Source organism: Pleurodeles waltl, chromosome 5 (genome assembly GCF_031143425.1).
Source record: "Pleurodeles waltl isolate 20211129_DDA chromosome 5, aPleWal1.hap1.20221129, whole genome shotgun sequence".
Classification (NCBI taxonomy): Eukaryota; Metazoa; Chordata; class Amphibia; order Caudata; family Salamandridae; genus Pleurodeles; species Pleurodeles waltl.
This window is the reverse complement of record NC_090444.1, coordinates 1,008,886,379-1,008,911,460: the sequence shown is the minus strand read 5'-3', so window position 1 is coordinate 1,008,911,460 and position 25,082 is coordinate 1,008,886,379. Positions and strand designations below refer to the sequence as shown.

The window sequence follows — 25,082 nt, the reverse complement described above, 5'->3', positions numbered from 1 at the left end:
TCTCTGAAATTACAGAAGAAAGGGTGGCACAGTGACTCTTCTCCAGGTACAAAAAATATTTATTTAATAACATTAAAAGTCCAAATGATATGCAGTGCCTTTTGGCAAAAACAATTGACATGACTGTAGAGTACTCTACCAAAGTGTCTTTTAAGGCCACAGTGACATTACCTCCTCCCCGCACTAAATAAACTAATTACAAAAGCAATGGAATGCCCATTCCAAACAGAAGATGTTCCCATTATGTGAGACATTTTCATAGTTTTTCTCCTTCCAACAATAATATTATGTATAAATAAACAATCCTATTCATCCTCTATGATATATTTTGCCACATTTTCCTAAGGAAAAAAAGTATATGAATTAACTTATAAGAGCAAAGATAAAAATGGGAACCGATGGAAAATGGGCGACAATTTCAATACACCAAACAGGAACATGATAAACAGCTGATTGCATATACTATAGAAGCATCTATTACTTAATAGCCTGTCTAATGTAAAGTGCAAATTCTTACAGGATTTCAAGTATACAGGGACAAATATTCTCAACATTTAGATACCATCATGTTAGAAAGCTGATGTTACTGAAATGGTGTCTACAGTTTAAGGTGCATGTGCATACGTTTCACAAAATACTGGATAAAGTACCCCATATAAAAATACACACTTGTAAGCCTGTAAGTGCACGTTGTACACCTTTTCATATTTTAAAACTTACTATATTGAAGTAACAGTTCCTCTAACCTATCTAACATAAAGTGGATGTGTTGATATTTCATATTGCACAACAAGAAGATAGGGTACCTGATTTAAAAACAAGGTAACAGTTCACCTAAAATATCTAACAAAAGTGCTTGTGCTAGTATACTTTTATGTTAACGTAACAGTACCCCTAAACTATCTTTCAAGGAGTTCATGATTTACATTTTATATTGCACAAATGGAGATAGGGTACCTTATTTGAAGTTGAAGTAACAATTCACCTAAACTATTTAATCTAAGGTGCATGTGATAGCATTTCATGTTGCACAGATGGGAGATAATGTGCCTGAATAAAAGTGTATAGTCAGTAGATACAATATAATATGCCAGATCTAAGGTACATGTGAATCTCAAACCGCAGAATACATAAAATACTAAGACCAATTATTGCATACTTAGTTTGAATTCAATGTTTTGAGATGTCATATTCAATAAAATATACTTTTGATCATATTTGTGCTCCCCAATTCAAACACATTCTACATCAGTTAATACACTTTTCCAAGGACACTCCTTATCACATCCAGATAAGAGTTTGTCTTCTAAAGTTCTACTAATCTGGTTACCAAAATCAAACATACCTATTAACATGAAATTGGACAGAGTATCCCTACAGTTAAAGTCCAAGAATACACATATTGTTAGATGAAGATACGAGTCATATTACATATATTTGATGTAAAATCTAATGTAAAAGTATCGTATTTCTTAATAAACATATAAAAGAGTGAAATCCCAGGCAAAATATCATACCATCTGATCACGTTTTCAGTAGTAAATAGTGTCTAAAGGTGAACATATCAGGCCTTATTACGACTCTGAGGCAGGGGTTTGTCCATCACAAATGTGGCGGATATCCCATCTGTTAGACTTGGTATCATTGGCATGGTCTCCCCTAACTTTTTGCCTCTACTTCCTAGGTTGTTTCTGTGTGCTGAACTCTGTTTTTGCTGTTTTTGTTTGCTATGGACACTTTACCACTGCTGACCAGAGCTAAAGTGTAACTGTTCCCCGTATAAATTGTATGTGTACATTGGCTTATCCATGATTGGCATATTTGATTTACTAGTAAATCCGTAGTAAAGTGCACAAGAGATGCCCAGGGCCTGTAAATCAAATGCTACTAGTGGGCCTGAAGCACTGGTTGTGCCACCCGCATTAGTATTCCTGTAAACATGGCTAAGACCTGCCACTGCAGTGTCTGTGTTTGCAGTTTTAAACTGCCAATTCAACTTGGCAAGTGGACCCAGTTGCCATGCCTAAATCTTCCCTTTATATACATGTAAGGCACCCCAAAGGTATGTCCTAGGTAGCCCCATGGGCAGGGTGCAGTGTATGTTAAAGGTGGTACATGTACTTCTGTGTCTTACATTTCCTGACAGTGAAATACTGCCAAATTCGTATTTCATTGTTGCAATGCCTATCTCTCTCATAGGTTAACACGGCGGCTGCTTTTAAATATTATTAAAGCACAGATTCCCTTTGGGAGCAGATAGACATGTGGAGTTTGGGGTCTCTGAATTCACAATTCAAAAATAATTTTTTGGGAGAAGTTGGTTTTTAGGTTGTGTGTTTGAAAATGCCAATTTTAGAAAGTAAGCATTTTCATGCTTAAACCTTTCTGTGAATCTTCTTGTTTGTGGATTCCCTGTCTGGGTCAGTTTGACAGTTGGGCTGTTTGCACCTGTCCTCTAGACAGTGACACAAAGGGAGCTGGGGTGTAGCATGTGTGAGAAAGTAGCCTCTTTCTAGCCTTGTCACCCCCACTTTTGGCCTGTTTGTGAGTGTATGTCAGAGTGTTTTCACCGGGATCCTGCTAGCCAGGGCCCAGTGCTCATAGTGAAAACCCTATGGTTTCAGTATGTTTGTTATGTGTCACTGGGACCCTGCTAGTCAGGACCCCAGTGCTCATAAGTTTGTGACCTATATCTATGTGTTACCTGTGTTATGACTAACTGTCTCACTGAGGCTATGCTAATCAGAACCTCAGTGGTTATGCTCTCTCATTTCTTTCCAAATTGTCACTAACAGGCTAGTGACCAATTTCACCAATTTACATTGGCATAGTGGAACACCCTTATAATTCCCTAGTATATGGTACTGAGGTACCCAGGGTATTGGTGTTCCAGGAGATCCCTAGGGCTGCAGCATTTCTTTTGCTACCCATAGGGAGCTCTGACAATTCTTACACAGGCCTGCCACTGCAGCCTGAGTGAAATAATGCACACATTATTTCACAGCCATTTTCACTGCACCTAAGTAACTTATAAGTCACCTATATGTCTAACCTTTACCTGGTAAAGGTTAGGTGCAAAGTTACTTAGTGAGTGGGCACCCTGGCACTAGCCAAGGTGCCCCCACATTGTTCAGGGCAAATTCCCCGGACTTTGTGAGTGCGGGGACACCATTACACGTGTGTACTACACATAGGTCAATACCTATGTGTAGCTTCACAATGGCAACTCCGAATATGGCCATGTAACATGTCTAAGATCATGGAATTGTCCCCTCTATGCCATCCTGGCATTGTTGGCACAATCAAATGATCCCACGGGTCTGTAGCACAGACCCGGGTACTGCCAAACTGCCTTTTCAGGGGTTTCACTGCAGCTGCTGCCAACCCCTCAGACAGGTTTCTGCCCTCCTGGGGTCCATCCAGGCTTGGCCCAGGAAGGCAGAACAAAGGACTTCCTCAGAGAGAGGGTGTTACACCCTCTCCCTTTGGAAAAAGGTGTTAAGGCAGGGGAGGAGTAGCCTCCCCCAGCCTCTGGAAATGCTTTCATGGGCACAGATGGTGCCCATTTTTGCATAAGCCAGTCTACACCGGTTCAGGGACCCCTCAGCCCTGCTCTGGCGCGAAACTGGACAAAGGAAAGGGGAGCGACCACTCCCCTGACCTGCACCTCCCCTGGGAGGTGCCCAGAGCTCCTCCAGTGTGCTCCAGACCTCTGCCATCTTGGAAACAGAGGTGCTGCTGGCACACTGGACTGCTCTGAGTGGCCAGGGCCAGCAGGTGACGTCAGAGACTCCTTCTGATAGGCTCCTTCAGGTGTTGCTAGCCTATCCTCTCTCCTAAGTAGCCAAAGCCTCTTTTCTGGCTATTTAGGGTCTCTGCTTTGGGGAATTCTTTAGATAACGAATGCAAGAGCTCATCAGAGTTCCTCTGCATCTCTCCCTTCACCTTCTGCCAAGGAATCTACTGCTGACCATGCTGGAAACCTGCAAAACTGCAACAGAGTAGCAAAGACGACTACTGCGACACTGTAACGCTGATCCAGCCGCCTTCTCGACTGTTTTCCTGGTGGTGCATGCTGTGGGGGTAGTCTGCCTCCTCTCTGCGCTAGAAGCTCCGAAGAAATCTCCTGTGGGTCGAAGGAATCTTCCCCCTGCTACCGCAGGCACCAAAGAAGTGCATCACCGGTCCCCTGGGTCTCCTCTCAGCACAACGAGCGAGGTCCCTTGAATCCAGCAACTCTGTCCAAGTGACTCCCACAGTCCAGTGACTCTTCAGTCCAAGTTTGGTGGAGGTAAGTCCTTGCCTCCCCACGCCAGACTGCATTGCTGGGAACTGCGTCTTTTGCAGCTACTCCGGCCTCTGTGCACTTCCGGCGGAAATCCTTTGTGCACAGCCAAGCCTGGGTCCACGGCACTCTAACCTGCATTGCACGACTTTCTAAGTTGTCCTCCGGCGGCGTGGGACTCCTTGGTGCAACTTCGGGTGAGCACTGTTTCACTCCTCTTCGTAGTGCCTGTTCCAGCACTTCTGCGGGTGCTGCCTGCTTCTGAGAGGGCTCCTTGTCTTGCTGGGCGCCCCCTCTGTCCCCTGACGCAATTGGCGACATCCTGGTCCCTCCTGGGCCACAGCAGCATCCAAAAACCCTAACCACATGATTTGCAGCTAGCAAGGCTTGTTGGCGGTCTCTCAGCGGGAAAACACTTCTGCACGACTCTTCACGACGTGGGACATCCATCCTCCAAAGGGGAAGTTTCTAGCCCTTGTCGTTCCTGCAGAATCCTCAGCTTCTACTGCCTAGTAGCAGCTTCTTTGCACCCACAGCTGGCATTTCCTGGGCATCTGCCCACTCTCGACTTGGTCGTGACTTTTGGACTTGGTCCCCTTGTTCCACAAGTACCCACATTTGGAAATCCATCGTTGTTGCATTGCTGGTTTGTGTCTTTCCTGCAGAATTCCCCTATCACGACTTCTGTGCTCTTTGGGGAACTTTAGTGCACTTTGCACTCACTTTTCAGGGTCTTGGGGTGGGCTATTTTTCTAACCCTCACTGTTTTCTTACAGTCCCAGCGACCCTCTACAAGGTCACATAGGTTTGGGGTCCATTCGTGGTTCGCATTCCACTTTTGGAGTATATGGTTTGTGTTGCCCCTATCCCTATGTGTCTCCATTGCATCCTATTGTAACTATACATTGTTTGCACTGTTTTCTAAGACTATATGCATATTTTTGGTATTGTGTACATATATCTTGTGTATATTTGCTATCCTCATACTGAGGGTACTCACTGAGATACTTTGGCATATTGTCATAAAAATAAAGTACCTTTATTTTTAGTATATCTGTGTATTGTGTTTTCTTATGATATTGTGCAAGTGACACTAGTGGTACTGTAGGAGCTTCACTCGTCTCCTAGATCAGCCTAAGCTGCTCTGCTAAGCTACCATTATCTATCAGCCTAAGCTGCTAGATACCCTATACACTAATAAGGGATACCTGGGCCTGGTGCAAGGTGTAAGTACCCCTTGGTACTCACTACAAGCCAGTCCAGCCTCCTACAGCATGCATATCCTGATGGGCCATCTGGGCTGAAGGGAGGAGTGGTCACTTACACCTGAAAGGGCTGTGCCTACCCTCACACAATGCAGTCTCCAACCTACTGGTGTGTGTCTGGGGCCTGGCCTGGGCAAGGCAGGACAATGAAAACAACAGAGGCTTCTCTTTGAAGTAGGCCTACCTCAAAGGCAGAAAGGGGTATGAGAAGAGCACCCAAAACCCCTAAAAATTAGATTACTTCTGGGACCAAGAGGAATCTCTGCCAAGGAGAAGAACTGGAGGAGGCGTACTGTCCCTTTGCCTGTGCCTGTGCTTTGCTGGGTTGGCCTGCAGTAGCTGCTTCTACCTGAGAGAGGACAAAAACGGACTTTTGTGTGACTTCCCACTGGTAAAGAATCTCCAAGAGCTTGAACTGAGTTTGCCTCCTGCTGTTGAAGTCTCAGGGACAACAAATACTTCTCTCTGCCAGCACTTGGCCTTTCTGCTGAGAGTTCTGCCTGCCAAGTGGTGCCCTAACCTGTCTCTGGGTCCTTGAAAGGTGCAGCTGGTGGAAAGGGACAGTAATCCACACAAAGACCGCTGTGCAGGAAAACGTTGACACACCACCCACCTCGTGGCTGATAAACGACATGCCGCCAGCCTCGCGGCTAATATCGACACTCCACCTGCATCGTGGCTGGGAGATCGAGGCAACACGGCTAGAGAAACAACATGCAACACCCGCAGAGGCTGGTGTTAAAGACGTAAGCCCCTGCGCAGCTCAGTTTGACACTGTGTGACTGGATTTCAACACAACATCACTGGGCGTGGAAAACTAACGCAAAGCCTGCCTGGACTGAGGTGCCTGTCTAGATTGATGCATCGCTTTCTTGCAGGAGAGAAGAAATGACGCACACTGGCCTGTCTAAAGGAAGAACGACGCACGTTCTCGCTTGCAAGTGAGAAATCAACGCATTGCTGATCTTTTCCGACACACGCGCGCCAGTGAGGCTTTGAAACACCAAGTACTTTTTTACGCTAACAGTGTTCTCACTGTTTTCTAAGGGTTAAGACTCTAATTCTTTTTTAAATTCATATCTTGGCTTCTGTATGTTGGATTTTTGTTGTTTGGTCTTGCTTTGTTTAGATAAATGTCTATTTTTCTAAACTTGTGCTGTGTCATTTTGTAGTGTTTTCACTGAGTTACTCTGTGTGTACGTACAAATACTTTACACATTGCTTCTGAAGATAAGCCTGTCTGCTGGTGCAAAGCTACCGAAGGGGTGAGCGGGGGTTAACTGAGGGTGATTCTGCTTAGACTAGACTAGAGTAAGGGTCCTTGCTTGGACAGGGGGTAACCTGACTGCCAACCAAAGACCCCATTTCTAACACCGTCCGCCGTATTATGATCCTATTATATTCAATGGAGATCTTAATAAGGCAGTCAAGATATCCGTCACATTTGTGGTGGAGGAAACTCCTCCGTCAAGGTTGTGTTAAGGCCCATAGTTCTGTATCCACATTTAGGCCTCTAGGGATCTCTGCACCAATTCATAAAACCAAGTTAGACTCAGCTTTTCACTACATTAAGTCCTGCTTTCCTCCACTCAGTTTTTGGGCATATGCCGGATGCCCTGATAAATCACAATAAATCAGGCTTTTTTTTAATTGCCGAAACGTGACTCCAAGATATGTTTTGCCATAGCAAAGTCAAAGAAGACTGCACACTCCTGAGCTGACACGCAAGAAAGTTTTTTTCATATAAAAGTGATATGCAACAGAGTAACTCAATGCGTTCTGGCATTACAGCTATGGTCACTTGTCCAAGTCTGTGATGCCAAAATGGATCAGCTTAATCCGGTGTCTTTTGCTTTGATGTTATAATAAATTTTCTTGCACGTCAGCTCAGACGTGCATGCTATTCTCTCCCTTGAAGATTTAGTGGATTGTTTCCAGGATCTGTGAAGAAGTCAGATGTGACTTTGGCATATTTATAGTAAACTCCAACTAAGTAAGGAGGTTCCCTGTGCTCTGGAGGAGGGTGACAACTGCCTTGGGCAAGCCCGCCTTTAGTGGCTAAATGTCATGGTTAACGGGGAGACTAATACCTCTGACCTGTGAAGATGTGCAGCAACCACCATCATCACTTTTGTAAACACCAGAGGGGCATTGGTGAGGTCAAAGGGGAGCAAAGTGAACTGAAACTGCGTCTGCTGCACCGGGAAACGCACATAGTTCCTATCAGCCTGTAGAAACGAGTGTCATGGGAGCCCCGCACTATCATGCAGTCTCCAGGATATTGGGCAGACAAGACCTGGACCAGGGTGAGCATCTTGAACTTGTCCTTCTGCAGGAAAATATACAGAGGTTGAAGATCTAAAATACAAATAACAACTCCATCCTTGTTCGGCACCAGAAAGAAGCAGGAGTAAGAATCAAAGCCTATTTCAGATGCCAGAAACCTCCCTATGACTCCTAGGGCCAGAAGGGCCAGCATTTTGTGCCGCAAGTGAACAGATGGTCCTCCATCAGCCGTTCTGAAGATAGTATAAGGGTAGCAGGTGACAAGAGTGAAAGGGCATAAACCCAGTTAACAACTATAGGGCCCACTTGTCCAAAGTTATTGCTTGGCACCCAGGCAGAAAATGTTGGATCGTGCCTTCGACAGAGTGGCAGTGTGGCTCGTAGGACATGCAAAAGTGGGTTTGCAACTGCCACAGCTGGGTTCAAGGGGTGGGGGACACGGCTGCATCCTGCTACTGTTGTCCACATAATCTTCGGGTACTGTGGCCTCGGCCATAAAAGAGCTGGAAAGTTTACTGGGCAAGTTGTAGTTGGCGATATTTGAAGCCCCTACCACAACCACAGAGGGAGTAAAACTGTTGGTGTAGTTGACATGGCGGGAGCAGACAAGCCCAAGGTGGGCCATAGCCTTATGTCTTTCAAGTTCTGAAGGGACAAGTCTGCCTTCTCACCAAAAAGGCAAGAGGTATTGAAAAGTCTATCTATTAACATGGACTGGAGAAAATCATAAATGTCATTCAGATGAGTGAGCACAATGCTGCCAACTTGTTCTGTCAAGGCAATCAGTGGTTTCCAAGCCACAGCGGGTGGTGAAACTTTGCCATATTGTGACCACCCAGAATGACTTGCATAAATGTGGGATGCAAGTTGTCAGGGACACCACTGGCGCGGCAGAGTCCCAAAGGGCATGGGTGCAATACCCCAAAAGGCTTCTAACATGGAAGGAATGTAGTGCCAAACTGGTCAACCAATTGATGTGGTTCCCAAAGTTTTGAGGCGCTTTGATTCCCTGTCTTGCAGTGTGGTAGGGAATCTGTTATGGTTGATCTAGCTCATTGAGGCCTGCATGACAAGGCTCCCAGGTGTGGGAAGCTGAGTCAAGAGATCTGGATCACCAGAATTGGATGATGGTGCACTGCTATTTGCCTGTTTACTGGATGTCTGGAACAGGATTTTGCCCAAGCCCAAAGAAAGGTGTTTGTGAGGCCCTAATTGAAAGGAGATAGAGGCTCAGTACTTGTTTGTTAAGGTTGAAGCACCTCAGTGAAGATATTAGGCTTCACTTCCCTAGTGTGTAACTGGAGGGCAAGAATTTTGGCTGCTCTCTGCAAATCTATGGTGAAGAAATCACATTTTTCCATGGCACGGCTCGGGTGCACAAAACACTAGCATTCTGCAGGTCCTCATACCAATTGGGGTCGGTATATAGTTGGGCAAATTCATCCCCACCATCATATGTGTCACTATCAGAGTCCGTTCCAAATAGTGGAGAGTTTGAGTCCTGCCTTGCACAACAGAAAAGTATCTGAATGTGATGAGTTGCCCAAAGGCTACAGCCCCATTACATCATGGTGCAGCCTCAGTTGAAGCAACGTCGACTTGGAGTCAGAAAGCGCAATAGGTTGCGCTTCATAGAACTGCATCGACTGCATCATAACTCAATGCTTTCCAGGCTGTGATGTGGGTTATGGCACCAGCATAGGAATTAGCATTAAAGCCGGTCACCAAGCACACAAGAGGTCCAGAAGGTACAGCTGGCGCTGAGGCTCTACCAGCAGGCGGGGGCCAAGTGGAAGCCCTTACAGTTCCCTGCGACCTAAAGGTGCACAGGGGGAGACAATGGCATGCCAAAGAAAAGCAGCATCGCCTCATGGAACCATTCAATTCACTGCGATGTCGCTGACCGACCCGGAAATTTGTGTTGCCTCAAAATAGTACTGAAATCAGCTCTGAAGGGAATTGAATTTGAATGCGAGACCAGGAGGCAAGTTAATGTCCTTGCACCTTTCCTGGAGTTCCAGAGTGGCATGAAGGGGCTGAGTCTTGCAAAGACTTCAAATGTTTAGCTTACCCAAAGAGTTACACCATGATGATGATCAGCAATGGGAATGTCTTCAGAAGCGGCAACAGAACCTTCCTTCTGAACAGTCGAAACATCGAGTCTGTTGGTGCAGGGTGTCAGAGTTTCGCCTCATTGTCCTGGAGGGCTTTGGTAATAATTAAGGCAAAGTAGCTGCAGGCCTTTGAGTTGTGTCCGATCACAGGCACCACAGGCAAACCTGACGCAACCATTTGCTTGTAACAGTACCCTAAAGGTTTAAAACCTGTAGTGTTGGGAGGTGAAGTTTTCTTTCACATGCTAGGTTTTTTAAACTACTTTATTTTCTTTTTGAGGTAAATGGGTAGCTCTGAATCTGCTTCTGGTGACGAAGAAAGAAAGAAACTGACGTCAGGGAGTGCCGCCCACAAATTTGGCTCGCATGTCACTTCCAAAGAGGAGCCACGTTGGTGCGGAGCTGCAAGATGTCACCTACAATGCACACAGGGGCTGCATGAAATTTTCCAATTCCAGGCTGAGGTCCGGGGAATGGTTAAAAGATGAGGAATATTCAGTTAGAAGCATCTATCAAAATGTCAACCTATATTGCTTTATTTTAAAGCATTGCCAGCCATTGTCAACTCTCTAATGGTTTTCCCCGATAACATCAAACTTCTGGTGGCTTACTTAACAGCATTAAAACACTTCAATATATTTTAACTATGAAAGATAACGTGGAGCTAAAAGAGCAAACACACGTGCAATAACATTTTTGTCATAAATAAACCATCAAGTTGAGTTCATACCAAGTCCAAACGGAGACAAAGTTTAAGAAGGCAAAAAAAAAAATGCAAATCATCTATAAACTAATCGCAAAAAAGTTATAAAATGGAACAACTGAATGGTCTGCATAAATTAAACAAAGACATTGCTTCGAATTGTATGAAAACACACCTATTTTCCACTAACCTGGAGTTACTGACATTTGTTATCCTGAAACTGCAGTAGGGACTTGAACACCACCCCCATTTCACCCAAATTCAGCAACTTAATTATTTATGCAATCCTAAAACAGGGTGACTCACCTTTTTTAACCAGGCTTTCCCTGATGTAGAATATTCCTACTGACAGACCCTGAAAAAGCCGTCACAAGTTAGTATACCAAAAAGGTAAGAATGCAGTTCGTATATGGTAACTGAAACACACCTAAGAACAAACAGCTGCCAAGAAGTCTGCTTTTGAGTGTCTGAGAAATACAGCCAAACATTATCAGGTATTACCAACGTTTTGAATATATAAAACTATTTTATGGGCCTTTGTAGTAAATAGCCTTGTACAATGTGCTATGCTATTTAATCTATGTGAAAACGTGATTTTGATGGTTTGGGCATTTAAGAAAATTTAAAAACATCTCATTCTTCACCTTTCCATTCTTTAGTTTTTATTAAAATAGTTTTTACATATTGTTTGGCAACTGACTGCTTACAAGCACATAATAGGACACATGCTATTCTTGAACTAGCAAGTTGGGTCACAATGTACATTAAAGTTCCTTGCAATATGTTATATTATTGACATTTGTACATCGCACATTCTGTCCCTTGTATATATCTTCATTCTACTTTTCGGCAGTTCGGTGACTTGCGACATAATTATGACGTTTCCTTTGCTGAACTGATTCTGATGCAGCATGATTGATATGTTACTGATATTGTGTTGTAGTCTTGTTCTTGTTTAGAAGTATGTCTAATTGACCGAGTTATGGGTCTGTGACTGTCGTGTGTTATCTGCAAGAGCCGGGGGTCTTTAAAATGTGCTTCATGCGACTTTTAAGTCAGTAGCTAGTCACACTCCCTGCTGAACGGAGATGTGGTGTTTTCGTATACCATGATTGATTTAATCTATGCTGGGCTGGAGGCGTGTCAGTAAATCTGCATAATATGTTCTGATCGATGGCTGTGCAAGTCATACCATGGAATGAAGTACTGTTACAAGCATGGTAGTAGCTACGCGACCTATCTGTACTTCGTTGCATGTATGAAAGATTACTTGTCAATTATGCTCTGTTGTTGTTTTTTTGTTTAGAAGTCATGAGACAGACTGCAATACTCGGACTCTGATGGATTTAAGCGGCATTTCGATATCCTGTGTTTATTTTAATACATTTTGGAGTGTTCTGTGGGGAAAAAAGCAGGCCGTATTAAATCATTTTTTATCTAGCATATATGACAATTATTAAGTTACAATGAACAATGACAGAAGACACCTAAGAATCCAAGTGCCACTATCCCAAAGGGGAACAGTACTATACTGTGTTAGATATACACCTGTTCTTCCTATTGTGACATATCAAAACTGTAAGCATGGTTTTACAATGTGGTGTTTCAATTAATGTGTTTTGTAGATAGCTTGTCTTACAAAAAAGATATCACATATTTTGGCCTTGTGTCTCGCTGAATAAAGGTGTCTTCCTGTATCAATGTTTGTTCAGTCAATATTTATAATGAACCAATTGTGTCTGTTGCTTTGTTGGATACACAGAACCTGGAGGGCTTTAAAAAGAGTCTGTTGGTCACTGCAAGGGAGATGGTGCCTATGAACCTATTCGCAATTCAGTGATAATACAGTGATGCTGATACTTGCAGAAACTGACCAACAGATTGTTTTCTTCTTTCCGTTATACATACACTAAACTCATGCCCTATGGTATCTATAACTCACGTCCACACCATGCACTACTAAATACCCCACATACATACAGTTATATGTTCTATGACGTCAGTAGGGAAATGCCTCCCTAGCCATAGGTCCCCCCTAACTTTTTGCCTTTTGTTGATGCTAGTTATGATTGAAAGTGTGCTGGGATCCTGCTAACCAGGCCCCAGCACCAGTGTTCTTTCCCTAAACTGTACCTTTGTTCCCACAATCGGCACAGCCCTGGCACACAGATACGTCCCTTGTAACTGGTACCAAGGGCCCTGTGGCCAGGAAATGTCTCTAAGGGCTGCAGCATGTATTATGCCACCCTGGGGACCCCTCACTCAGCATATGCACACTGCCTCACAGCTTGTGTGTGCTGGTGGGGAGAAAATGACTAAGTCGGCATGGCACACCCCACAGAGTGCAATGCCCTCAACCCACTGCTTGTGGCATAGGTAACTCACCCCTCTAGCAGGCCTTACAGCCCTAAGGCATTGTGCACTATACCACAGGTGAGGGCATAGTTGCATGAGCACTATGCCCCTACAGTGTCTAAGCCAAACCTTAGACATTGTAAGTGCAGGGTAGCCATAAAGAGTATATGGTCTGGGAGTTTGTCAAACAGGAACTCCACAGTTCCATAATGCCTACACTAAAATCTGGGAAGTTTGGTATCAAACTTCTCAGCACAATAAATCCACACTGATGCCAGTGTGGGATTTATTGAAAAATGCACACAGAGGGCATCTCAGAGATGCCCCCTGCATATCAGTCCAAACACCAGTGTTAGGCTGACCAGTTCCTGCCAGCCTGCCACAACCAGACGGGTTTCTGGCCACATGGGTTGAGTGTTTTTGTCACTGTGTGGCCAGGAAAAAAGCCTGCACTGAGTGGAGGTGCTTCTCACCTCCCCCTGCAGGAACTGTAACACCTGGCGGTGAGCCTCAAAGGCTCATGCCTATTGTTATAGCGCCCAAGGGCATCCCAGTTAGTGGAGATGCCCACCCCTCCGGACACAGCCCCCACTTTTTGCAGCAAGTCCAGAGGCGATAATGAGAAAAACAACAGCCCTAAGGTGTCCTGAGCTGAGGTGACCCCTGCCTTAAGAAATCCTCCATCTTGGTTTTGGAGGATTCCCCCAATAGGAATAGGGATGTGCCCCCCTCCCCTCAGGGAGGAGGCACAAAGAGGGTGTAGCCACCCTCCAGGACAGTAGCCACTGGCTACTGCCCCCAGACCTAAACACACCCCTCAATTGAGTATTTAGGGGTGACCTTGCACCCAGGAAATCAGATTCCTACAACCTGCAACCTGAAGAAAGAAGAATGACTGCTGACCTGAAATCCCCGCAGAGACGACAGAGACAACAACTGACTTGACACCAGTCCTACTGGCCTTCCGAGGACAGCGGTTCTGTCCAGAAACAAAAACAAAGCAAGTAAGTTTAAAGAGACTCTAACTTACCGCCAGAAGCGTGAGTCTTCCCACTCTGCACCCGAGGCCCCTGGCTCTAGTTCAGGACAACCAACACTGCAGAGAGGACTCCCAGGTGACTCCGACGACAGGGACACCCTGAGTCGACCTCTCTGCACCCCCACAGCGATACCTGCAGAGAGGATCCAGAGGCTCCCCCTGACCGCGACTGCCTGGTAACAAAGGAACCCGATGCCTGGACCAAGCACTGCACCCGCAGCCCCCAGGACAGAGAGGAACCACCTACCAGTGCAGGAGTGACCAGGAGGTAGCCCTCATCCTAGCCCAGTTGGTGGCTGGCCCGAGAAGCCCCCCTGTGCCCTGCCTACATCGCCAGAGTGACCCTTGGGTCTCTCTATTGTTTTCTACAGCAAACCCGACACCTACTTTGCACACTGCACCCGGCCGCCCCTGTGCAGCTGAGGGTGTGTTTTGTGTGCTTGTGTGTGTCCCCCCCCAGTGCTCTACAAAACCCCCCCGGTCTGCTCCCCGAGGACGTAGGTACTTACCTGCTAGCAGGCTGGAACCGGAGCACCCCTGTTCTCCATAGGCACCTATGTTATTTGGGCCCTCCTTTGACCTCTGCACCTGACCGGCCCTGTGTTGCTGGTCCAGGGCCTTTGGGGTTGCCTTGAACCCCCAACGAGGGCTGCCTATGCCCAGGAGACTGAACTTGTAAGTGCTTTACTTACCTGAGAAACTAATCAATACTTACTTCCCCAAGGAACTGTTGATTTTTGCAGTGTCCACTTTTAAAATAGCTTATTGCCATTTTAATCAAAACTGTGTGTAATACTGTTTTAAATCAAAGTTCTATACTTACCTGTGTGAAGTACCTTACTATGTATGTGCTTACCTAAAATTTGAATCTTGTGGTTCTAAAATAAGTTAACAAAATAATATTTTTCTATATAAAAACCTATTGGCCTGGAGTTAAGTCTTTGAGTGTCTGTTCTCATTTATTGACTGTGTGTGTGTGTACAATAAGTACTTAACACTACCCTCTGATAAGCCTACTGCTCGACAAGCCTACTGCTCGACCACACTACCACAAAATAGAGCATTAGTATTATCTAATTTTGCCACTATCAACCTCCAAGGGGAACCCTTGAACTCTGTGCTCACTATCTCACGTCCAGATAGTAACAGAGCCAATTTCCTACAACGTCATTGATAATATTACTGTAGCAATTTCAATGAAATCATCAACAACAAAACTGTGAATGGCGTGGGTACAAGATATAATTATGTTAGGGGATGACTTCTAGTTACTTGAGATAACTATAACTGGTGAATTTCAGTGGGTTTGGTAGTTTCAAATGATATATTTTAACTGACATGTTCACCTAACTACAACATCCCTTTAACCTTTGTTTTTTTCAGTGAATTAAATATCTCTCTTTCTCTCTCTATACCTATCTATATATATAAATATATATTTTTTTTTATTCTCTCAGAAATTACAGAAGAAAGGGTGGCACAGTGGCACATCTCCAGGTACAAAAAATATTTATTTAATTACATTAAAAGTCCAAATTATATGCAATGCCTTTTGGCAAAAACTTTTGACATGACTGTAGAGTACTCTACCAGTGTATTTTAAGGCGACAGTGACATTAACTCCTCCTCGCACTAAATAAACTAATTACAAAAGCAGTAGAATGCCCAGTCCAAACAGAAGATGTTCCCATTATGTCAGACATTTTCACAGTTTTTCTTCTTCCAACAATAATATTATGTATAAATAAACAATCTTATTCATCCTCTATGATATATTTTGGCACATTTTCCTAAGGAAAAAAGTATATGAATTAACTTACAAGAGCAAAAATAAAAATGGGAACCAATGGAAAATGGGGGACAATTTCAATACATCTGTCAGGAATAAGGCCATGCGCGGTCCAGGTCTCGCCTAAAACTCCGCTGCGTGGCTCTGCGACGCTTTATGCGCACCACTTGTCATCCCCTCTTGTTCCAAAGGTGGCCATCAGCGTCATCTGCCCTGTGGCAAAGCTCATAGACCTGCATGTTCAGGACATTGGTGGACAAGATGCACTTATCAGTGCAATTACATGAAGGTACTACAATTCCCATGTTTTTAGAGGCAGCAGCCATCTTGGGGTGTGGCAGGCCTATAAAGCCCAGCCACACCCAAGCACGTTGCTCACTATTTTGAAGACTTTGATGCAGTCAGACCTCGTTGGGGGTTTCTCTGAAGAAGAGCAGAGTTCCTGAATGCCAGAGTGACATCCAACCGAAGTATCCTTGTTTCCATGGGGCATTCAAAAAACGAGAAGGTCTTACTTGTAGAGGTAAGGCCTTGATGAATCCAATTTTGGAGGAAGTTGTTACTTCCAAAGGTAAAGCGCCCCTTAGCACAACAAGCAAAGCGTTTTCAGTTACCTGAGTTCAGCGGCCTTGGCGCAACGGTCAAAGGCGTTTTAGAGCACAGCAATTCAGGCGCTTCAGTTCACAGATGTAAAGCGCTCTTGACATGACAATTCAAGCGCTTTTGTTCACAGATGTAAAGCACTCTAGGCACGGCAATTCAAGGGCTTTTGTTCACAGATGTAAAGCGCTCTAGGCACGGCAATTCAAGCGCTTCAGTTCACAGATGTAAATCGCTCTTGGCACGGCAATTCAAGCGCTTCAGTTCACAGATGGAAAGCGCTCTTGGCACGACAATTCAAGAGCTTCAGTTCACAGATGTAAAGCGCTCTTGGCACAGCAATTTAATCGCTTCAGTTCACAGATGTAAAACGCTCTTGGCACAGCAATTCAAGAACTTCAGTCCACAGGTGTAAAGCGCTCTTGGCACGACAATCAAAGCGCTTCAATTCACAGGAGTAAAAGGTTCTTGGCACAACAATCAAAGTGATTCAGGCCACTTGAGTAAAAGCGCCACCTTAGCATAATGAGCATAGCGCTTTAAGGCAAGACAAGTAAAAGCGCTTCCTGGTATTATAATTAAAGCGCTTTAAGTTCAATGAGTAAAAACTTTTTGGCTTTTGTAGTTGGGAATATGAAAGTATTTTTTGAAGATAAGCAAATCATAGTTGTCATTGTTCTTTGAAAAGCTTAAGATGTGAAAAGCATATTTAATTCTTTGAGATTTTCTAGGTCATGATCAAAGGTTTATGTTGTGAATGCATAGATGTTTACAGGATTGATATTCTGAGTGTAATCATAGTCCAAAGCTCTTGCCATTTCTTGGTTCTGAGATCATAGTTTATTCTTGTTCCATGTTTCAAGGAAGGGGCTTTGCCCTCATTTCAAAAGGGGTCTCCATCTGATATCTCGGAGACGCATTTAGTCAAGAGTCTATTGATGAGTTACATTTCTATGTATGAGTAAATGCATATTTGTTCTAAACTTTTCTTTTCAGATCTCTCTCCCTGCTGTTCCCTACCCTAATTCCCTTTTACCCGACTGGCTTCATCATAACTCTGTGCTATAATAGCTTTCTGAGTTGGTGACGCCGGAAGGTGGGCCTTTGGTTTAGCGATGTGCAGATCCAGAGGAAACTACAATGTGACAAAACCAAACAGGAACATGACTGAAATAGCTGATTGCATATTCTATAGAAACTTCTATTAATTAATAGTCTGTCCAATGTAAAGTGCAACTTCTTACAGGATTATAAGTATACAGGGACAAATATCCTCAGCATTTAGATACCATCATGTTAGAAAGCTGATGTTACTGAAATGGAGTCTATGGTTTAAGGTGCATGTGCATATGTTTCACAAAATACCGAATAAAGTACCCCATATAAATAAACACACTTGTAAGCCTGTAAATGCACGTTGTACACCTTTTCATATATTTTAAAACTTACTATATTGAAGTAACAGTTCCCCTAACCTATCTAAAATAAAGTGGATGTGCAGATATTTCATATTTCACAACAAGAAGATAGGGTACCTGATTTAAAAACAATGTAACAGTTTACCTAAAATATCTAACAAAAGTGCATGTGCTAGTATACTTTTATGTTAGAGTAACAGTACCCCTAAACTATCTGGCATGGAGTTCATGAGTTACATTTTATATTGCACAAATGGAGGATATGGTACCTTATTTGAAGTTAAAGTAACAATTCACCTAAACTATTTAATGTGCATGTGCATGTGATAGCATTTCATGTTGCATAGATGGGAGATAATGTGCCTGAATAAAAGTGTATATTCAGTAGATACAATATAATGTGCCAGATCTAAGGTACATGTGAATCTCAAACCGCAGAATACATAAAATACTAACATCAATTATTGCATACTTAGTTTGAATTCAATGTTTTGAGATGTCATATTCGATAAAATATACTTTTGATCATATTTGTGCTCCCCAACTCAAATACATTTCACATCAGTTAATACACTTTTCCAAGGACACTCCTTATCACATTCAGATAAGAGTTTGTCTTCTAAAGTTCTACTAATCTGGTCACCAAAATCAAACATAACTAGTAACTTGAAATTGGGCAGATTATCCCTACAGTTAAAGTCCAAGAATACACATATTGTTAGATGATGATACATGAGTTATATTACATATATTTGATGTAAAATCTGATGTAAAATTATCGTATTTCTTAATAAACATATAAAAGAGTGAAATCCCAGGCAAAAAATCATACCATCTGATCATGTTTTCAGTAGTAAATAGTGTCTAAAGGTGAACATATCAGGCCTTATTACGACCCTGAGGCAGGGGTTTGTCCATAACAAATGTGGCGGATATCCCATCTGTTAGACTTGGTATCATTGGCATGGTCTCCCCTAACTTTTTGACTCTACTTCCTAGGTTGTTTCTGTGTGCTGAACTCTGTTTTTGCTGTTTTTGTTTGCTCTGGACACTTTACCACTGCTGACCAGTGCTAAAATGTAACTGTTCCCTGTATAAATTGTATGTGTACATTGGCTTATCCATGATTGGCATATTTGATTTACTAGTAAATCCCTAGTAAAGTGCACTAGAGGTGCCCAGGGCCTGTAACTCAAATGCTACTACTGGGCCTGAAGCACTGGTTGTGCCACCCACATTAGTAGTCCTGTAAACATGGCTCAGACCAGCCACTGCAGTGTCTGTGTGTGCAGTTTTAAACTGCCAATTCAACTTGGCAAGTGTACCCATTTGATATGCATAAACCTTCCCTTTTTATACATGTAAGGAACCCGTAAGGTATATCCTAGGTAGCCCCATGGGCAGGGTGCAGTGTATGTTAAAGGTGGGACATGTACTTTTGTGTCTTACATGTCCTGACAGTGAAATACTGCCAAATTCGTATTTCATTGTTGCAATGCCTATCTCTCTCATAGGTTAACATAGCGGCTGCTTTTAAATATTATTAAAGAACAGATTCCCTTTGGGAGCACATAGACATGTGGAGTTTGGGGTCTCTGAATTCACAATTTAAAAATACATGTTTTGGAGAAGTTGGTTTTTAGGTGGTGTGTTTGAAAATTCCACTTTTAGAAAGTAGGCATTTTCATGCTTAAACCTTTCTGTGAATTTTCTTGTTTGTGGATTCCCTGTCTGGGTCAGTTTGATAGTTGGGCTGTTTGCACCTGTCCTCTAGACAGTGACACAAAGGGAGCTGGGGTGTAGCATGCATATCCTGATGGGCCATCTGGGCTGAGGGGAGGAGTGGTCACTTACACCTGAAAGGGCTGTGCCTACCCTCACACAATGCAGTCTCCAACCTACTGGTGTGTGTCTGGGGCCTGTCCTGGGCAAGGCAGGACATTAAAAACAACAGAGGCTTCTCTTTGAAGTAGGCCTACCTCAAAGGCAGAAAGAGGTATGAAAAGAACACCCAAACCCCCTAAAAATTAGATTACTTCTGGAACTAAGAGGAACCTCTGCCAAGGAGAAGAACTGGAGGAGGAGTACGGTCCCTTTGCCTGTGACTGTGCTTTGCTGGGTTGGCCTGTAGTAGCTGCTTCTACCTGAGAGAGGACAAAAACTGACTTTTGTGTGACTTCATACTGGTAAAGAATCTCAAAGAGCTTGAACTGAGTTCGCCTCCTGAGGTTGAAGTCTCAGGGACAACAAAGACTTCTCTCTGCCAGCACTTGGCCTTTCTGCTGAGAGTTCTCATGCCGAGTGGTGGCCTAACTGGTCTCTGGGCCCTTGAAAGGTGCAGCTGGTGGAAAGGGACAGAAATCCACACAAAGACCACTGTGCAGGGAAACATTCGAAGCACCACCCACCTCATGGCTGATAAACGATATGCAACCAGCCTCGCGGCTAAAATCGACACTCCACCTGCATTGTGGCTTAGAGATTGACGCAACACAGTTGGAGAAACAACATGCAACACCTGCAGCGGCTGATGTTAAAGACGTAAGCCCCTGCGCAGCACAGTTTGACACTGTGCGAATGGATTTCAACACAACATCGCTGGGCGTGAAAAATCCACGCAAAACCTGTCCGGACCGAGGTGCCCGTCTGAATTGATGCATCGCTCTCTTGCAGGAGAGAAGAAATGATGCACGATGAGCTGTCTGGAGAAAGAACGATGCACGTTCTCGCTTGCAAGTGAGAAATCGACCCATCGCTGGCCTTTTCCGACACACGCTCGCCAGGGAGGCTTTATTTTGACGCACCAGGTACTTTTGTACGCTAACAACGTTCTCACTGTTTTCTAAGGGATAAGACTGTTATTCTTTTTTAAATACATATCTTGACTTGTGTATGTTAGATTTTTGTCATTTGGTCTTGCTTTGTTTAGATAAATGTTATCTATTTTTCTAAACTCGTGCTGTTTCATTTTGTAGTGTTTTCAATGAGTTACTCTGTGTGTTTGTACAAATACTTTACACATTGCTTCTGAAGATAAGCCTGTCTGCTGGTGCAAAGCTGCCGAAGGGGTGCGCGGGGTTAACTGAGGGTGATTCTCTTTAGGCAAGACTAGAGTAAGGGTCCTTGCTTGGACGGGGGTAACCCGACTGCCAACCAAAGATCCCATTTCTAACACCGTCCGCCGTATTATGATCCTATTATATTCAATGGAGATCGTAAAAAGGCAGTCAAGATATCGGTCACATTTGTGGTGAAAGAATCTCCTCCGTCAAGGTTGTAATAAGGCCCATAGTTCTGTATCCACATTTAGGCCTCTAGGGATCTCTGCACCAATTCATAAAACCAACTTAGACTCAGCTTTTGTCTACAATAAGTCCTGCTTTCCTCCTCTTAGTTTCTGGGCATATGCTGGATGCCCTGATAAATCACAATAAATCAGGCTTTTTTTAATTGCCAAAATGTGACTCCAAGATATGTTTTGCCATTGCAAAGTCAAAGAAGACTGCACACTCCTGAGCTGACATGCAAGAAAGTTTTTTTAATTTAAAAGTGATATGCAACAGAGTAACTCAATGGATTCTGGCATTACAGCTATGGTCATTTGTCCAAGTCTGTGATGCCAAAATTGATCAGCTTAATCCGGTGCCTTTTGCTTTGATGTTATAATACATTTTCTTGCACGTCAGCTCAGAAGTGCATGCTCTTCTCTCCCTTGAAGATTTAGTGGATTGTTTGCAGGATCTCAAATTAAGGCCCAGGAATGGGGGCTGAATGCCACTCTTCACTTTCCATTAATTGGCAGGCTTCAGAGGATGGGGTTTCCAGGGCTTAAATCAGCTCACTCCCCAAATAAAAATGTGAGTTGACCATCGAGACCGGGCCCACCCGAGGGTCATTTCAAGTTAAAAAATATGGTAGCTGCCATTTTTTTTCTGCATTCCTACAGGAGTACCACAGGATTGCAGTAAAACTATTTGCACTGGGGCTAGAGGATAGGAGGATCCCACCCTGCCCCCTTATATCTTTTTTTTAAAACTAATTGTCAATTCAGGGTACTAAGTCCAAGGACTCATGTAATGGCTGCCTCAACATTTCCTTTCAAGTTTTTGCCAGCCAATCAGACCACTCGTTCCCATTCCACGGCTCCTTCTTTCCCACGGAAGCCTGATGGCTCAAGAAAAACAAAGTCCACTAGGCCAATCAGGATGCTTTACTTTTTAAAACTGAGCTTGAGGGACTCTTGCGAGAGTCACTCGAACCCAACCGTCCAAATATACAAATATTTTTGTACCTTGATTTCTGAAAAACTACTGAACGGATTTACATCAAATCACAAAAAGCACATCTTCTGAATCAAGATTTAGCTTTCTGTCACATTTAATGTAATTCTGTTGAGTCGCCTTTGTGGTATTGCAGTTGAATTTTGCTATAGAAAATTGCATGGGGAAACCATGCTTTAGGACTTGCCCTGTTTCTCAGCCAGCTGCTTAACAGATCACCAAGAAACATTCCAGGAAGGAGCTGAGGTGGAAGAGACTTTGTTTAAGAAGGTTTTTGACGATTAATCAAACAGCGCCAAAGTTATTAGCAAACCAAAAAATCAGTTTCCTTTGCAAACGAGGTCCTAACCCTTATGGACCATTTACAACCAGATTTGAAGATTTCCCCTGTGGAAAATGTCTTAAGGAAGAGCTACTGGGCGTCAGAGAAAACCTCTGGATGTACCATTTAAAATCATTGCATCCAGATGGACTAATCATCACTGACAATATCAGTTAATTGCTGCATATTTGAATAGATCTCAGGATTGAATTGATTCGACATTCCAAATGGAATCTTCACTCATGATGCTTTTGGAAAATATAGCACTGTCTGCTGTGCAACCACTGGGCAAACCATCTTGTACTCCCTGAGGGAGATGGAAGAATAAATGTACTGGAAATATATATTTTTGTTCTTTCGTGTGTACATCTGTTTGAGTCACTTCTTTCTTGGATATTTAATTTTCTTGTGACTCATTGTATCCATTGAGATCTAACTTTTTGACCTGGCTGGCTGTTTTCTTGTGATCCTGTTATATATATATATCTATATATATATATATATATATATTTTTTTTTCAAAGCAAAGGTTACAGGGATGTTATAGTTAGGTTCAGATTTTGTATTTACGAAACCATATACATTCAGCTGTTAGAGTTATTTCAATTAACTATAGCTTGTGCATTAAGGTAACTATCACACACCCATACCATGCACAGTTTTCTCAACAATGTTACTGCAAATGTTACAATGATAGTATCAATGATGTCATATAAGATGTCATGAGTGATGTAGTATCTAGGGTAGTTAGCAGTGTATGATGAGAGCCCGGGTTATAGTTACCTTAGGGCACAAGTTACAGTTACTTGAAATAATTAACTATAACAGCTGAATATATATTGTTTTGTGTGTGGGAAATCTGAACCTAACTATAACATCCCTATAAACTTTGAGGTATTTTTTTCAGTAAATTTCTAGGGTTTCTTTAACATTAGGTAAACTGGCCATGATTATCATGTTGGTGGAAGGGGGAGTTGGGCATTGTGCTGTCCCCCACCCAAGCTTGCTGCTCCTCCCCCCCTCTGCCATCCATTGTCCTAAGTCCCCTGCTTCCCCATTACAGCCCTGCATGGCTGTTGTTCTGCTACTGCCCATCCTGTCTGCCCTGAACAGTTAGCCTATTGCTCCATCCACCTTCTCCCTACCATCTGTTGTCTGATTCCATGCACCAGCCCCCTCCCTCCTGCCCTGTATGGTCAGATGTGCAGCCATTGCCTTCCATTTAACCTGATGTCCCTGCCCACTCCTCCTGCCCTCCGCTGCCCAATTCTATGCACCATCATTGTCCTCTTGCTTAGCATCTGTGCTTAGCTTGCTAACCTTCTTCCCTCTGCCCTCTGATGCCTGTGTGCTTGCCCCTGTTCCCTCCTTTTTGCCCATTGATCTGACACTGCCCCTCCTATCTACTCGGAGTGTTCTGCTGAGCTACCATTGTCCCTCCCCTCTGCCTAGCATGGTCAGATGGCTGCCACCTGCCCTTGCCACCTCCACCCTGCCTGTCCCAAGTCCATGCCCCTATTCTCTCACTCCTGTGTTCCATGTCCATTTTACTGTCACTCCCTGCTTGTCCTCCATCCTCTGTTGTGCTGAAACTGCTCCTTCTGCCTTCCCCACATGGTCTTTTGTGAAGGCCCTTCCCTTGCCCTCTCTTGTTTCTGTATCCAGCTTTGACCCATCCCTTCTGACCTCCATGACCCTTTGTGCATAGCCTTGCCCACTCCCTCTTGCCATAGCCATAGCCATTGTGCTGACATTAAACCTCCTGCTTGCCATGCACAGCCATCTCTGCTGCCACAGCCCCTCCCACATGCCCTGTGTCAGCTTGCTGCTCCTCACTGCCACTCACCTTCCCTCCCTTGTCTGTGTTTATGCCATTTCCCCTCTGCTCTCTGTTGTCTATGTGCATGGCCCTGTTCCCTCCCTATTGTTTTCATGGTAGGTTGTGCTGCACTGCTGTCCCACTTGCCCTGTGTGGTGTGTTGTGCTGCTGCAACCCCTGACGTCTGCCTTATAAGGTCAGTTTGGTACCCCTGCCCATCTCCTTCCTGCCCTCTGTTATCCAAGTCCATATCCCTAAACCATTCCTCCTGTCCTCAGTGTTCCAATGTACCATACTTGCCAACATTTTGAACTTGGTAAGAGGGACATTACAAAAACATGGATAATTGATTTTCCCTATTGACTTACATTGAAAAAGGGGAGATTTTAGTCAGGAGACAGATAAAGAAAATGCCTTTTGGCTTAAAAACATCTGGAGTCTGCTGTCTAAATTGAGTCTTTTGGGATGTATGGTTGTACTGCCACTGCCTTTTTTTTCTGCCCTCGTTGGTCTGTTATATGGCCACAGCCTCTCTTGCTTGTCCTGCATGGTTGGTTTGTTACCCCTCCTTGCCCTGCCCTCCATGGTCCGTTTGCTACCACTGCCCCTCCTGCCTGCCCAGTGTGGTCAAGTTGTTGCCTCTTCACCCTCCGCACTGCCCTCAATTATCCGAGTCTGTGCCCAGTACATCTGCTTGCCCACAGTATTCTAATGAACAATTAGATTGCTAACATTTTATATTTATTACAAAAGTGTGGCACACCTGATGCCATCTTGAGTAAGTAATCAAAGCTTTAATACCTAAAGA

General features: G+C 43.8%; 1 protein-coding gene across 4 annotated transcripts in view; it reads right to left on the bottom strand.

Annotated features, from left to right (window-relative positions):
* Positions 1 to 25,082, bottom strand: part of SLC18B1 (solute carrier family 18 member B1) — a 615,369-nt gene that overhangs the window by 41,922 nt on the left and 548,365 nt on the right. For 2 of the 4 annotated variants that reach the window (XM_069235175.1, XM_069235177.1), the window contains one exon: positions 10,960 to 11,008. The exons of the other annotated variants lie outside the window; for them this stretch is intronic. In XM_069235175.1, the coding sequence (XP_069091276.1) occupies positions 10,960 to 11,008 (49 nt within the window). The remainder of the gene's footprint in view (positions 1 to 10,959; positions 11,009 to 25,082) is intronic. 4 annotated transcript variants of the gene reach the window in all.